This window comes from Canis lupus, chromosome 35, assembly GCF_011100685.1.
Source record: "Canis lupus familiaris isolate Mischka breed German Shepherd chromosome 35, alternate assembly UU_Cfam_GSD_1.0, whole genome shotgun sequence".
NCBI lineage: Eukaryota > Metazoa > Chordata > Mammalia > Carnivora > Canidae > Canis > Canis lupus.
In genome coordinates, this window is record NC_049256.1 from 27,410,447 (window position 1) to 27,426,123 (window position 15,677).

A 15,677-nucleotide genomic window follows, 5' to 3' on the forward strand; every position below is an offset into this window, starting at 1 on the left:
GTTTTCAGTTCAAGAGAAGGCAGAAATCTGGGAGGATTTTTTGTTTTTAGTTTTTTAAACATTTATTTATGTCAAAGAAAGCGTGCTCACATGCTGGGGAAGGGCAGAGGGAGAGGGACAGAGTCCTCTCTCCTTCCACTCAGCTGAGTGAGATGCAATGAGCACAGAGCAAATGCAATGAGGAAGGGGCGGTGGGGGCTGGATCCCAGGACCCAGAGATCACAACCTGAGGCAGAGCAAGATGTTTAACCAGCAGAGCTGCCCAGGTGCCCCAGAGATCTGGAGTTTTGTATGAAACTTACTGCATTTTAAGTGTTGAAAACTAAAAATTGTGAAATCATCTCTGCAGATGACATGACTTCCTGGCCTCCAGTTTGGGACTTCTGGGACACCTATTTATTTTAATAAGTGCTTTCAATCTTAATACAACATAGAAAGGACTGCTGTTGAACTAATTTATAGATAATTTCTACTCCTGTCAAGTTTTTTTTTTTTTTAAGATTTTATTTACTCATTCATTCATTCATTCATGAGACCTACAGAGAGAGAGGCAGAGACATAGGCAGAGGGAGAACCAGGGGCCATGCAGGGAGCCCAACATGGGACTCGATCCTAGGACTCGATCCTGGGACTCCATCCTGGGACTCCATCCTGGGACTCGAGGATCATGCCCTGGGCCAAAGGCAGATGCTCAACCACTGAGCCACCCAGGCACCCCTGCTTCTGTCAAGTTTTATTCCAGGTAGTAATATGCTCCACTAAAAGATACTTCCCAGGCCACTTTGTTTTTTTTTTGTTTTTTTGTTTTTTTTCCCCAGGCCACTTTGCTGCCAGTACTGAGATAGGCTCATGATGGCAATGCTCAGTATGAAACCTCATCTAGCTGCTTATGAATATGCTGCTGGGTGGAATGTGGAGACCCCAGGCCCTGAGGCCTTGACCCAGCCTGGCCCAAAGATGTCACTGAAGGTCCTTGATCTTATCACATCAAAGAATTCAAGGACAGACACACAGCACAGTGGATGAGCGGCACAAGTGGGAACGTTTATTAAAGTGAAAGTACCACCTGGAGATGTAAGAGCAAGAAAGCAAGAAACAGAGAGGGCCAGAGGGTATAGAGAGGGAGAGGGAGTGTGCAAGCCAGAGAGCTCAGTGCCTGGGGAGTTCACCTTCTACCTTTCACAGAGCTGTTAACTAGTGCAAGGATTTCTTGGAAGCAAGGTTTCCGCATCTTTTCTTCCTAACCTGCTCAGGGGTTCCTGTCAAGCGCTGCCATCTGGGGCCCATCTGGTATGATCTGGCTCCTCCTGGAGTGCTTCCAGGACAGGCCTGGACCTTCCCCGACGGCTGGCCATGGCCTCTTCCTTGCTGGCCTCCAGGCATCCCATTGGAGCCTCACTAATTGCCAGTTCTAACACTAGGATTAACCTTTGTCCTTCCTTCTTCTTCCAGCCGGAATGTGCACAGGATGGTAGGAGCTTGAGCAGCTGTCCTGAACCATGAAGCAATCTTGAACACTGGAAACCAATTAGGATGGTGTAGTGAGAGGTAAAGAAGCTTGGGTCATTATACACTGCAGTCTGCTTGCATCAAACTTCATATATGTGAGAGAAACTAAAGCCAGTCTTGTGTAAGCCACTTATTTGGATTGTCTGCATATGCAACAAAAGCTAAACCTAACTAAGAAATACAATTATTTTTTGAAAAAATTTTTCCCACATTTTTAAAATGTAAATTGAATCAATTAACATATAGTTCATTATTAGTTTCAGAGGTTGAGTTCAGTGATTCATCAGTCTTTTATAATACCCAGTACTCATCACATCATATGCCCTCCTTCATGCCCATCACCTAATGATTCCATCCCCCACCCATCTCCTCTCCTTCAACTCTGTTTGTTTCCTATGATTAAGAGTTTCTTATGGTTTGTCTCCGTCACTGATTTCATCTTGTTTTCTTTTTCCCTCCCTTCCCCTATGCTTCTCTCTTTTGTTTCTTAAATCCCATATGTAAGTGAAGTCATATGGTATTTGTCTTTCTCTGATTGACTTATTTCTCTTAGCATAATATCCTTTAGCTCCATCCACATCATTGCAAATGGCAAGATTTCTTTTTTTTTTTATTGTCTGTATATCCCACATCTTTATGCATTTATCCGTTGATGGACATCTAGGCACTTTCCACAATTTGGCTATTGTACACATTGCTGCTATGAATATTGGGGTGCAGGTGCCTCTTTGGATTTGTACCTTTGGGGTAAATACCTAGTAATGAAATTGCTGGGTCATAGGGTAGCTGTATTTTCAACTTTTTGAGGAACTTCCCTCCACCTTGTTTTCCAGAGTGTCTGTACCAGCTTACATTCACACCAACAGTGCATGAGGGTTCCCCTTTCTTTGCATCCTCGCCAACATCTGTTGGATGCTCACCCAGATGCCCCTAAAGTATTTTATTTTAAAATTATCCTACCTACTCCCTTTTACTCAATCTAGCTACCCTAAGGGTACCAGTAATTTCTACTAGTATTAGCTAAATCCAGAGGATGCTCTTCAGTCTTTATCCTGATGGTTTTTAGGCACTTAACACTGTTGAGCCCTCCCTCCTTGGATCATTCATCCTCAGGTCACTAAGGTGAGTAGGACTTGGTGAGGCCTAAGGTATAGCTGCTTCCTGTAGCTCCTCTTCTCTGCCTCTACCATGTGATGTGGGACAGAATAGAAGCTGAGGACTAGGCCCAAATCTGAATAGGAATTTAGTCCAAGACAAAAGAGAAATTTCAGGTTGGTGTTTGCACATTCAGTAAATGATCCTAGAACATTTGGCCAGCTATTTGGGGGGAAAAATTCCATCTTCTTTCTTTCTTTTTTTTTTTTTAAGATTTTTAAAAAATCTATTTATTTGACACAGAGAGAGAAGTGCTTAAGTAGGGGCAGCAGCAGGCAGAGGGAGAGGGAGAAGCAGGCTCCTTGCTGAGGAGTCTGATGCGGCCAGATCCCAGGACCCTGAGATCATGACCTGAGCTGAAGGCAGATGCTTAACCGACTGAGCCACCCAGGTGCATGCTCCCCTCCTTAAAATATTTTATTTATTTATTTAAGAGACAGAAAGACAGTAGAGGAGGAACAAAGGAAGAAGGACAGGCCAACTTCAGGCTGAGTACAGAGCCCCATTTGGGGCTCCATCCCAGGATCCTGGGATCATGACCTGAGCCGAAGTCAAGACTTGGGACAGTTAGCTGACTGAGCCACCCAGGAGCCCCCATCTTACTTCTTATACCAAAATATATTTCAGATCGATGAAAGGTTTATTTTTATTTTATTTTATTTTTTAAGATTTCATTTATTTATTCATGAGAAACACAGAGAGAGGTAGAGACATAGGCAGAGGGGAGAAGCAGGCTCCCTGTGGGGAGCCCAATGTAGGACTTGATCCTAGGACCCTAGGACCATACCCTGAGCCTACGGCAGATACTAAACCACTGAGCCCCCTAGGTGTCCCAGGTTTTAAGATTTTATTTATTTATTTGAGAGAGAGAGAGAGCATGAACAGGGAGGAGGAGCAGAAGGAAAGGGAGAAGGAGACTCCCCACTGAGCAGGGAGCCTGACATGAAGTTCGAATCCGGGACTCTGGGATCATGATAAGGCAAACGCTTATCCAACTGAGCCACCCAGGCGCTGTGGAGGCCGAGAAAAATTAAGGCCATTCCACCTCAAGTTAGCATTAGCACAAGTACAGCCATCTTAGGCCCCTGTGAATAAGAGCTGAACTTTACAGGAAAAACTGCAGAATGCCCTCGGCAGGGAATCCCATTTCAGAAAGACAACAGAGCTCAGTTCAGAATTGCCCTCGGCAGAGAATCCCGTATCAGATCTTAAGAAACTCCCCCACCCTTTCCCCCATATTGGAAAAAAAAATTCCTCCCCCCCTCCTGAAAATCCCCTAGACCAGCCCATAAAAAACCCAGCTGTAACCCACTTCCGGGTCCAAGCCCCTGCTCTGCTGTGTGGAGTATACTTGGACCCAAGCTCGAGCTTGTAAGTAAACCCTCGTGTACTTGCATCTGTGTCGGCTCCTTGGTGGTTTCTCGGATTCACAATCTTGGGCACAACAGGCGCCCCTCAGTGAAAAGGCTTATATTTTTAAAATTTCTTTTATAGAAAAGCCCTTTTTAAAAAAACTGGTTGATTTTTTTTTTAAGTTATCTAGAGGAAGGTCTTTCTAAACATAACCACAAACTCAGAAACCACACGTGGATACACTTGATTGCATAAAATTAAAAAGCAAATGACTTCTATACAGAAAAGTACCTTTAAACAGTCGAACAATAAAGGAAAATTAGGAAAAGTATTTTTTGCAAATACACACAATGGATAAATTTCCTTGAGAGACAAAATACTTTCAGAAATATAACTAAAATGCAGAGGAAGTAAGACATAGGAAAAAGAACAGTTGGTTCATAAACATGTGAAAAGAAGTTCAACTCACTCATTGTTCATGGAATAAAATAATGTGATGCTTGTAATTTATGAGATTAGTGAAGATTACAAAGCTCGGCAATACTCGGTATTGGTGAGAATGTGAGGAAAGTCAGCCCTTGGTGTGCTGGGGAATGAATATAAGTTGGGAGAACATTGCTGAGAATAATTTGGTGATAGCTAACAAGTAATTTTAATGCACAAATGTTTGAATCATCCACTCCACTTCTCTCTCATGTAAACAAAGTTGATTGATTATTTAAGGATTGCAATTAGGGCATTGTTTGGGTTTGTAAAATACTGGAACTAACAGAAGCATGCTTCCAGGGGACAGGTTGTTGAAAATACTGTGTGGGCATGCCATGGAATAGTATGTCAGTACCAAAAGGAATGAGTCAAATCTATACATACTAATATGGAAAGATGTCTGAGAGCTTTTCATTGATTCATTATTCAGCAAGTGTTTGTTGACTGTCCAGTATATGCTAGCCTCTCTTCTAAACTCCAGGATATGGCAGGGAACAAAACAGAGGTCTGGACACGTGGAGTTGCTTTCTAGAGGGAAAGATGGACGATAAGCAAATCAAGAAATAGATGGATAGTATGAGAGATGCCATGAGAAATGAATCCCATTGTGGAAAGTGGAAAGTGATTGGGTGTTACTGTATATGGGCCTCCAGGGGAGGTTTCTCTGATGAGGTCGCCAAATGGCTGCTGGGGTTTTGACTCTCAAATGTATATGTCATTGGGCATTTTCCCAGAGAAATGGAAACTTACATTCACACAAAAATCTGCATTCAAACAGGAAGTGTCCCATTATGGGGAGAACAAAAGCAAAAGAAATGTAGAAAAATTAAACCTCTTTAGTACCCACAGCCCATTGATAAATCCTTGAAAGAGGCAGAGAGACCTTCCTCTGGAAGCTCGGCTGCTCAATGTTAATACTCTGCTGAGGGCAGCAGGCAACCTTAGCCTGATATTAGCCTGACATCCAGGATCCTGTGAGTCTTTAACATATAAAAATCCCTTTAGAGGGACGCCTTGGTGGCTCAGCGGTTGGGTGTCTGCTTTTGGCTAGGAGCGAGATCCTGGGTGCAGGGATTGAGTCCCATGTCGGGCTCCCTGTGAGGAGCCTGCTTCTCCCTCTGTCTGTGTCTCTGCCTCTTTCTCTGTGTCTATCATGAATAAGTAACATCTTAAAAAAAAATTCCTTTAGAACCTTCCTGTATCTCCACCCCCAGGACACATGTTGGTGGTCATCCCCCAAGCCTATGGCCCTCTGATATTCATCTGGAGGGTCTCAGGACTCAGGTTTTATTTATTTTTTTAAATATTTTTTAAAAGATTTTATTTATTTATTCATGAGAGACACAGAGAGAGAGAGAGGGAGATGCAGAGACACAGGCAGAGGGAGAAGCAGGCTCCATGCAAGGAGCCCAACGTGGGACTCAATCCTGGGACTCCAGGATCATGCCCTGGGCTGAAGGCGGAGCTAAACTGCTGAGCCACCCAGGGATCCCCAGGACTCAGGTTTTATTAGAGGTAATGAATGACCTTATCTTTTTTTTTTTTTTTTTTTGAATGACCTTATCTTGTTCCAAAATACCTGGGAGGCTTACACAATCCCTATTCCCCTCCCAATTTGAAAGTTTACAATGGGCCATTCCTCATGACCCCAGAGCAGTTCTTGTCCATGGTTCCTGTCCCTGTGCTTTAATAAAACCACCTTTTTTACATCAAAGACGTTTCAAGAATTCTTTCTGGACCCTTTGCTCCCAGACCCCAGTATCACATCACATCATCCCAGGTAAACCAAGACCAACCATCACACTGTCGAAGATCCTATCCAGAAGGCTCTTGTCCACGGAAAAGTTCCCGTCAGTGTCTTTGGCCATTGCCACAGGAGGTTGGGAAGTGCATGCTTTCTGAGCACACTGGCTTACGGGGATAAAAATCTGGGTTTGAGGGACGCCTGGGTGGCTCAGCGGTTGAGCATCTGCCTTCGGCCCAGGGCATGATCCTGGAGTCTCAGGATGGAGTCCTGCATCAGGCTCCCTGGATGGAGCCTGCTCCTCTCTCTGCCTGTGTCTCTGCCTATCTATCTCTCTGTGTCTCTCATGAATAGATAAATAAGATCTTTTATCTTTATTCATGAGAGATGCAGAGAGAGAGAGAGAGAGAGAAGCTGAGAGAGAAGTAGGCCCCATGCAGGAAGCCTGATGTGGGATTCAATCTCAGGACTCCAGGCTCACGCCCTGGGCCTAAGGCAGGCACTAAACCGCCGAGCCACCCAGGGATCCCTAAATAAGATCTTTAAAAAAAAAAATCTGGGTTCAAAAGCAAAAAAAGAGGAAGGTGAAAATGGATATTAGCAGTTTCCGTCCCAAGCCCCGAGTTAGTATCTGTGACCTAATTTCCGGGTTTCTATGAAACCCCTCCTTTGACTCTTCCCTTTCGCCATCTCTCTGACGTCACACAAAACAGTATGGGAAACATGACCACGGGCCAAACCTGCCCTGGTCTTCATCTTGTCCTTGTCACCTTTATTTTCCACCTTCTTCCCTCAGACTGAAGTCACAAGTCCCCACAAAGCCATCCCTGAGGGATGTGCGTCTGCTGTGGGCTGAGTCCTCTGGGCTGCCTAGACTGTCGTGTGTGCTGGGAGGGGCCCCAGGACAAGAGACGCCACTGTCGCTGGAACCTCAGCGAGGAACCCCAGCAAGGAACCCCATGCGTGTAGAGGTCACTTCCTGGGGAAAATGAAGGCCAGACCTCTCTTTAGGTGAGGCCAGATTCCTTAATGCACAAAACCCATGAACAGAAGAAGAGAAAACCTTCATCAAAGTATCAGAAATGTCTCAAACTTTATTAAGTAAATAAGTAAAAAGCCTGCTCTTCCATCGTTGATCTTACTGCAGCTTGGATGAGCATTTCAGGGCAGTGCGTGAAAGGAGACAAAAGAGCCCAGCAGCCTCTAAGTTTCTTTCTTTTGCTCTCTGGTGGATATGGAGGGGATAGATGGCTGGGGGTAGGGGGTTTGGGGGTAGGGGTGGGAGGAGAGCGAGATGGAGGGCTTGCTAGGTCCACAATTTAAAAATTCTAGAGAAATGGTCACGTTCCTAGTAATCTGGAGGCATTTCTGTGTTGGAGTGAATAGTTATCTTTTGTATCTTTTTATTTTGCACCATGTGCATGCCTTTGTTATCTAAGGCAAATAAAAAAATATATAAGGACATGAATGTATTCTCAAGGATAGGGATGCCAGGGTGGCTCAGAGGTTAAGCATCTGTCTGTCTTCCAGGGTCCTGGAATCAAGTCCTGCATCAGGCTCTCCACAGGGAGCCTGCTTCTTCCTCTGCCTATGTCTCTGCTTCTCTCTCTGTGTCTCTCATGAATAAATAAATAAAATCTTAAAAAAAATTCTCAAGCATATAAAGTACTCCTTTCTGCACAGAAAAATGGATATTCTACTTTAAACTTCAAACTTTAAAAAATGCTTTTGCCTGACTAAAGGAATGGGTTTTGTTTCAGGAATTTACTTTCTGACTTGAGAAATATTGGTCCATTTACAAATAAGCTCTGAAGTTTCTTCTCACAGTAAAAGAAATATAAAGTGAGATAACAGTCTGTCCATTCCTCAGCATTTGAAAATTTCCATTATATCATTCATCTTGCTATTTTCAGATTTATTTACTATTCAAATCTAGTTTTTTTTGATCTAGAAAAAACAAGGAGAACCAAAGTAGTTAAAAAGAAAACAGCAAAGAAAAAAAATCATCAAAAATGTATTAGTTTAAAAATTATGGTACATGAAACAACATGATTCTGTCATTAAAAACGACATGTGTGGGATGCCTGAGTGGCTCAGTTGGTTGAACGTCTGCCTTTGGCTCAGGTCATGATCTCAGCATCCGGGATTGAGTCCTGCATCAGGCTCCCTGCTCAGCAGCGAGGCTTCTCCCTCTGTCTCTCCCTTTGTGATCTTTCTGGCTCTCACTCGCTCTCTCTAAAATCAGATCTTTTTTAAAAAAATGTTTGTACTGATGGGAAAAGACACCCACATTATGTTGTTTGTTAGAAACAAGTTGCAGTACACTGCATAGAGTGAATTAATTTTTTCGTAAGATAATAATGTACAAATGTACACACTAAAAAATATGTAGAGGAATGTAGCCCAAATTAATAAGGCTGTGATATGCCAGGAGTGCCTGGGTGGCCCCATCGATTAGGCATCCAACTCTTGGATTTGGCTCACATCCTGATCTCAGGGTCCTGGGCTCCAGCCCCTCATTAGGCTCTGCACTCAGGAAGAAGTGTGCTTGAGATCCTCTCTCTTCCTCTCTCTCTTTCTCTCTCTCAAATAAATAAGTAAAATCGTTTTAAAATTGGGTATGAGGTGTCAGAAGGCCTGGGAGGAAGGAATAGATTATGGTTGATATCTGCTTTCTAGGTTGTATTTTTCTGCAATGTATGTTTTATTTTTACTACAAACATATGCTATTTTATAAGCAGAAAATATAGTAGAGATAATCTCAGAGTTATAAAAAGGGAGGGATTTTAGGGAGCTAGGCAAGAAACCAAAGGGTTAGATGCCAAGAACTTGAGGCATTCTTCCTCCTCAGACTTTTTTTCTTTCCAAAATTTAAAACTCTCATGTCTGACTGCATTCTTTTCAAGCACCTCAAATCCTTTGTGGCTGCCTATGGACGTGGTAATAATTAAACCATTGGGAGGATATTGTAAACTGTGAGAGAATCTGACTTCTAGAAGTTTAAGAGTGAAGAAAATGTGGACAGACAGCACTGATCATTTTGGCTTCCAAGGGGTCAAGTCCTACATCAGGGTCCTTGCTGGGAGCCTGCTTCTCCTTCTGCCTATGTGTCTGCCTTTCTCTCTGTGTCTCTCATGAATGAATAAATAAAATAAATCTTTAAAAAAAAAACTGTACTTATATATTTGAGAGAGAGAGAGCAAGCACATGAGCAGGGGAAGGGGCAGAGGGAAAGCAGACTCCCCATGAGCAGGGAGCCCAATGCCAATGCCCAATGCCAGATGTGGGGACATCTTCAGGCTGATCCCAAGACCCTAAGAACATAACCTGAGCCAAAGTTAGATGCTTAATGGACTGATCCCCCCAGCTGTGCCTGACCTGTCCTTTTATTTTATTTTATTTTATTTTATTTTTTTTTTCTGACCTGTCCTTTTAAACAGCAAGGGTTTGGGGGATTTTGTTGAATACAGGCACTTTGATATGAGCAGAGGGTGTCTGGTAAACACACTAGACAAGATCCCTGCCCTTGGGGAGCTCACCAGCACTGGGGGCTGGGTGGGGGCGAGTGGAAGCTGCCTCCACGGTGCTCACCATCGGCTTCTTTCCTCCCCATTGGCACACTGTGCCATCAGGACATGGGGTTTCCTCTACCCCCTTGAATCTGGGCTGGCCTGCAAATAGCTGATCAACAGAGTACAGCAGAAATTCAGCTGTGCTTGGCCCAGCCTGGGTGAGAAAGACCCTGCCTTGGTCTCTTAGTCCTCAGCCACCAGGGAAGATGTCTTAGTGTGCTTGGTTTGCCATAACAATACCAGACCGGGTGGCTTACACACAGAGATTTATTTTCTCAAGTTTATTTTCTGGAAACTGGAAGTCCTGGATCAGAGTGTCAGCAGACTTGGCTTCTCCTGAGGCCTCTGTCCTTAGCATGCAGGTGGCCACTCCCTCTGGGTCCTTGGTATGGCCTTTTCTTTGTGCACATTCACTCCCAGTAGCTCTTCCTCTTCTTCTCAGGACATCAGTCCCATTGTATGAGGCCCCCTCCTTATGACCTCATTTAACTTTAATCTACCAGTCACACTGGGGGTTAGAGCTTTAGCATACGAACTTGAGAAGGCACGATTCAGTCTATAACAACATTTGACTACTCTACCATGGGACTCTAAAGAGGGGACAAGGGCTCAGCTGAGCCCATGTGTCTAGCCATTCCCTGACAAAGGCTTTAGCTGAATGAAGAGCTACCCAACTGCCGCACAGCTGCATTCTGACAGGTTGATGCCCGTGCAGAAGCGAAGTCACCCCGATGAGCCCTGATTTGGGTGTACTTTGTTACCTGGGATGAAATAATTATAATAAGGAGCAACATTAGGTAATCCGGCGAATCAGTATGTAATTGTGACCATCAGGAGTAGGAGTGACACTCTGGATGGAAAGAAGAAATCATCCAAGGACCCGGAATGCACTGGGCCTGAAGGTTACACCACCGTTTTGAGCTCCGGGACTGTTTCTCCGGGACTCAAAAGAGTTTCTTTGTTTCTGTGCTGAACTTGAATAAGCAGTTGCCCCTGCTCTCCTAGCAGTTGACCTGCTTCCTCAGATTCAGCCTCTCAAAAACCTTTATCTTCCCAAGATACAACAATTCCTCTCTTCTTGTAACATCTTCAGAACTTATACTGTGGAGCATCTAATTGACCCTGAGTAAGAAACTATCTTATACTGTAATTTTGAAATACACATGAAGTGTACAACTTCTCAATGTATAGTGTAATTGAACTGTTACGTGTGTAGTCATCATTCAGATCATAATGAAGAATATTTTCAGGATCCCAGAGGCTCCCTTATGCTCCCCCTCCATCAATACCCACCCCCAAGAGTTATTCAAAGGAAACCACTGTTCTAAATTTCCAGACACATTAATTTCACCTGTTCTTGAACTCGTATTAAATGGAATCATACACAAAACTACAATGAGATACCACCTCACACTAATCAGAATGGTTAAAATTGACTCAGGAAATGACAGATGTTGGCCAGGATGTGGCGAAAGGGGAACTCTCTTACACTGTTGATGGGAATGCAAGCTGGTGCAGCCACTCTGGAAAACAGTGTGGAAGTTCCTCAAAAAGTTAAAAATAGACCTACTCCATGATCTAGCAATTGCAGTACTAAGTATTTACCCAAGGGATACAAAAACACAGATTTGAAGGGGTACGTCCTCCCCAATGTCTATAGCAACATTATCTACAATAGGCAAATTATGGAAATAGCCCAAGTATCCATGGACAGATGAATGGATAAAGCAGATGTGGTATATATATAATGGAATATTACTCAGCCATCAGAAAGGATGAAATATTGCCATTTGCAACAACATGGATGGAGCTAGAATGTATAATGCTAAGTGAAATAAGTCAATCAGAGAGGGATGCCTGGATGGCTTGGCGGTTGAGCATATGCCTTTGGCTCAGGGTCTTTGATCCCAGGGTCTAGGGATTGAGTCCTGCATCAGGTTCCCCCCAGGGAGCCTGCTTCTCCCTCTGCCTGTGTCTCTGCCTCTTTCTGTGTGTGTCTCAAATAAATAAATAAATAAATAAATAAATAAATAAAAAATAAAATCTTAAAAAAAAAGTCAGGGAGAGATAAATACCATATGATTTTACTTGTATGTAGAATTCAAATTACTTTTCACACCAATATTTGGTGAGTTAAATATATATATACTGGCCATCTGAGTAGATTTGTAATGGTAACTCATTGTGATTTTGATTTTAATCTGATAAATATGATATTGAATATCTTTTTCACATGGTTCCTGAGCATTAGAATGGCCTTGTTAGTGAAGTGCCTGATGAAGTCTTTAGCCCATTAAAAAATAAGGTATTTGTCTTTTTCTTGTTGATTTGAAGTCATGCTTTATATATTTAGAATGAGTCCTTTGTCAGATATGTATATTGCAAATATATTCTCCCAGCTTATGGCTTCCCTTTTAACTTTTTAATTATCTTTTTGATGAGTAGTTTTCAGTTTTGATGAATTCCACTTTATCAACTTACTTCTTTTTTGGTTACTATTGCTGTTTTTGAAACCTTTGCCTACCTGGAGTTCATTAAGATATTCTTCTTCTAGAAGCTTTACTTTCCCTTTCATATTTAGGTGTATGACCCATTTTTAATTCATTTCTGGATTTGCTATGTTAAAAAGAAAACTGCAATCCCAAAATGGCACCAGTTAGGTTAAGGAAGCAAGTCAATAAGCCAAAACTAATCCCTGTCCTGAGTGCAGCCTCAACTCCCAGGAATGTTAAGTTTAACCAGACCACACAGAATTTCCTGGTCAGTGCCAGTGAGGTAATCTGTCACAGGGCCCCTTCATCCCCCAAAGGAAGATGAAGTCACCCACCTATTAAAGGCGTCCCCTTTATGTCCCCAAATGAAGGTGACTGACTCTGAAATAATCTTTTTCTGTTGATGACTTTCTTGTCCTGCCTTTGAAAACCTCCCCCTTTCTGTAGCCCTTTGGAGCTCCTCTCTACTTGGCTGGATGGGATGCTGCCCAATCCAGGAGTCGATTAATAAAGCCAACTAGATCTTTAAAATATAGACAGTTGAATTTTTGTTATTTAACAAGTGTGAGATAGGAATCTAGATTTAGTTTTTTCCCCAGATGGTCCATCCAGCACCATTTATTGAAAAGCTGTATCATTGGCATGCCTGGGCAGCTCAGTGGTTGAGCCTCTGCCTTTGGCTCAGGGCCTAATCCTGGATTCCAAGGATCCAGTCCCACAGGGCTCCTTGCTGGGTGGGCTCCTTGCATGGCGCCTGCTTCTCCTCCCTCTGCCTGTGTCTCTGCCTCTCTTTCTGTGTCTCTCATGAATAAATAAATAAAATCTTTATTAAAAAAAAAAGCTGTATCATCAATTTTCAAATGCATATATGTCTCATCACTTCCTTTTAGCTCTGTGTCCCTGAAAGCAGAAGGTAGATACAGTCATGGAAAACCAGTTCACCAAATTTGCTTGTATATTTTAATTAATTATAAAATTTACATTAATTCATATATGTTGGGGTGGTTTTGGCAGCTTTTAAAGATTTCTGTGAGGTTCTAATGGACCATTAAGATTATTATTTGTCTTCATGATGGCATTTTAGGGAAGATTTAATTTGTCCTTAGCTAAGCAAAGGACAGATTGAGAGACATAAAAAGAATATATTCATGAAAGTTTATTTATTATAAGAATATATCCCTAAGAATCCTTTATATTTGGGCATAGGTTCTTCATGGACAGCTTTTTGTTGATATATTTATTTACTCAGTTATTCGTGAATTCAACAAATACTGAATAAATTCTCAAATACATATTTCATTTTTAGTTAAATCAGTGTTGAGTTCTCGTCATTATGACTTCCTACTATTTTCCTAATACGATACACCATCATTACTTTTCCTGCCTTTGACAGCCTTTGCTCCTGCAGCAGACCTACCTGCTTCCTGTTTCTCTGCCGGCTCTTCCCTGCGCTGAATCCTGAGCCGGCAACCGCTTGCTGATGTCTGTGGTCGCGGGGCCCCGCGTCTGCCCCCTCCTCACGCCCCCTGGAACTCGTCCCTGCGGCGGGTCCCCTAGTCCCGGTTTCACATCTTCCGCTTTCTCCCTGGAATTCCCGTTCTGCGGAACGATGCCTCAGAAGCCTCCAGGGAGAAGGACTTGGGAACCTGGGCGCCCGCGCGCACTTGGCTGGCGGCGCCCGGGCGCTGGGGTCCCTTGCGCGGTTTGGGTTCGAGGCAGCGGTGGCCGGGACACCGCGGCTGCGTCTCAGGCTTCCCCGTGTCCGCAGGGAGGGTGCCCTCTCGTCCCAGCCCTTGAGATGCCGCCTTTCCTGTTTCCTCTCTGGAAGCTTGCAGGATCCTCCCTTCATCCCCCAGGTCCTGCCCTTTCTCGATGCGCTTCAGTGCGGGGCATCCTTCTCCGCCACCGCGCGGGCCGTGAGTGGACCCGCGTTCACCTGCAGCTGGGGGGGCTCCGGTTCTGCAAAACGAGCCTGTGTCGCGTCCTGCTCTCCTTTTCATGTTCTCCTTGTCTCTTCCTGGAAACCCCGGTGTTTTGATGGCATACCTTTTACCAAATACCCTTTTATTTTCTTCTGGACTGTCCCCTGCTTTCCACATCCACCCCACACTTGGCAGGAGATGGCCGCAACCGTATTTAGGGAGTCTTAAAAATCTCTGCCACCATAATATTAATTTTAAGACTTCCCCTTCTCTTCTTGTGTCGCGAACACCCTATCTCCTCTTACCTCACTGAGGACTTGATTCTAATTTTCTAAAAATCCAGTTTCCCGCTTGGGTTTGTTTCGCTTTAGCTCTTCTTCCACCTCCTGTTAGTTTTCGTCTTTATCCTGGAAATATTTTCACAAACCTCCAACGATTTTTGTGTGTCGTCCCTGCTTGAAACAAGGACCCGCAGACCGGCCCGTGGGAGGTGTGCGCCGTGGAGCAAGCTCGCCGGGGGGGAGAGTCGGGGACGCGCGGGGCCTGCCGCGTGGTTGCTGGGCCTGCAAAGTAGATCTCGGTGTCCGCGTGGGTTCTCTGCACCCGCGCACCCTGGCCTCCCGCAGGACGCGCGCGCGGCCGGAGGACCTCCCCGGGGCTCTGGGATCCTCGGGGAGGGTGCGTGAAGACATCCCCCCACCCCCGCCGCCACCTGCTGCTTTGGGCCGCGCTCCTTGCCCTCTGCTCCCCCCCGCCCCGTCCACGCTCGCTCGCCCACCTCCCTGCTGAGCTCCGCGCGTTTTTCCAGAGCCGCGTCCCACGCGCTGGGCTCGCGCAGGGCAGGGAGGGCAGGGGACTGCAGAGGAATCCGAAGGCAGCCTGCGTGGAGAGCAAAGCCTCACGACTTCACTCCAAGTTCCTGCTCCGCCGGGAAAGCGAGTCAGTCCATCCTCACTTCTCGGCTGGAGCCTGACCTGTCGAGGATTCTCGTGGGTTATACCGGCTGCTCATTTATAACAACGGAAGATTATATCCATGTGGGGCCCGGGTTTCCGGGTGTCAGGATGGCCGAGTGGTCTAAGGCGCCAGACTCAAGCTCCGCTTCCTCGAAGGAGGGTTCTGGTCTCCGCATGGAGGCGTGGGTTCGAATCCCACTTCTGACACGTCCTTTTTGCCTGCCTCGGATCTCAACTGTTCTCCTTCTGTCTTCTGTCTGCTTTTCCTTTTGCGACCCCGAAGCCGGGCCTTAGGGAGGCTGTCCCTTTCCTTCCCCGCTTCGGTGACAGTGACCGGGGACCACGTCCCTCCCGCACCCTCTGTTCATCGCAGGCGCTTGCCAGGGCGCGCGTGGATCCGGGACGTGGACGCAGGGACGTGCGAGCCACACAGCCGGTCCCCATCCCGGGGACCTGCTCCAGCCCCTCAAAAATCTAAGGGCCCAGAG

At 45.0% G+C, this 15,677-nt stretch overlaps 1 protein-coding gene, 1 long non-coding RNA gene and 1 other non-coding gene across 5 annotated transcripts in view; 2 read left to right on the top strand and 1 right to left on the bottom strand.

The window, feature by feature from the left end:
- Positions 1-7,836, top strand: part of LOC111094032 — an 11,101-nt gene extending 3,265 nt beyond the window's left edge. For all 3 annotated transcript variants that reach the window (XR_005384454.1, XR_005384452.1, XR_005384453.1), the window contains 3 exons: positions 1,453-1,548; positions 7,044-7,258; positions 7,778-7,836. This is a non-coding gene — a long non-coding RNA (uncharacterized LOC111094032). The remainder of the gene's footprint in view (positions 1-1,452; positions 1,549-7,043; positions 7,259-7,777) is intronic.
- Positions 1,024-15,627, bottom strand: LOC102156009. Its single transcript, XM_038584455.1, has 3 exons — positions 15,012-15,627; positions 13,729-14,796; positions 1,024-1,517 (listed from the first exon to the last, which is right to left on the bottom strand). Exons 2-3 carry the CDS (start codon positions 14,158-14,160, stop codon positions 1,263-1,265), a joined length of 687 nt encoding a protein of 228 aa, XP_038440383.1. The 5' UTR covers positions 14,161-14,796; positions 15,012-15,627; the 3' UTR covers positions 1,024-1,262.
- Positions 15,292-15,396, top strand: TRNAL-CAA. Its single transcript has 2 exons — positions 15,292-15,329; positions 15,351-15,396. It is a non-coding gene; the product is annotated as a tRNA-Leu (tRNA).
- Positions 15,628-15,677: the final 50 nt, after the last annotated feature.

What these genes read in the sequence shown, in the direction of transcription:
- LOC102156009 (XM_038584455.1), bottom strand. Translation starts at nt 14,160, where the DNA reads ATGAAGGGAGGATCCTGCAAGCTTCCAGAGAGGAAACAGGAAAGGCGG. An exon ending in GGCAGAGAAACAGGAAGCAG is followed by an intron (nt 1,518 to 13,728) that starts GTAGGTCTGCTG and finishes ATTGGTTTCCAG; the next exon opens with TGTTCAAGATTGCTTCATGG.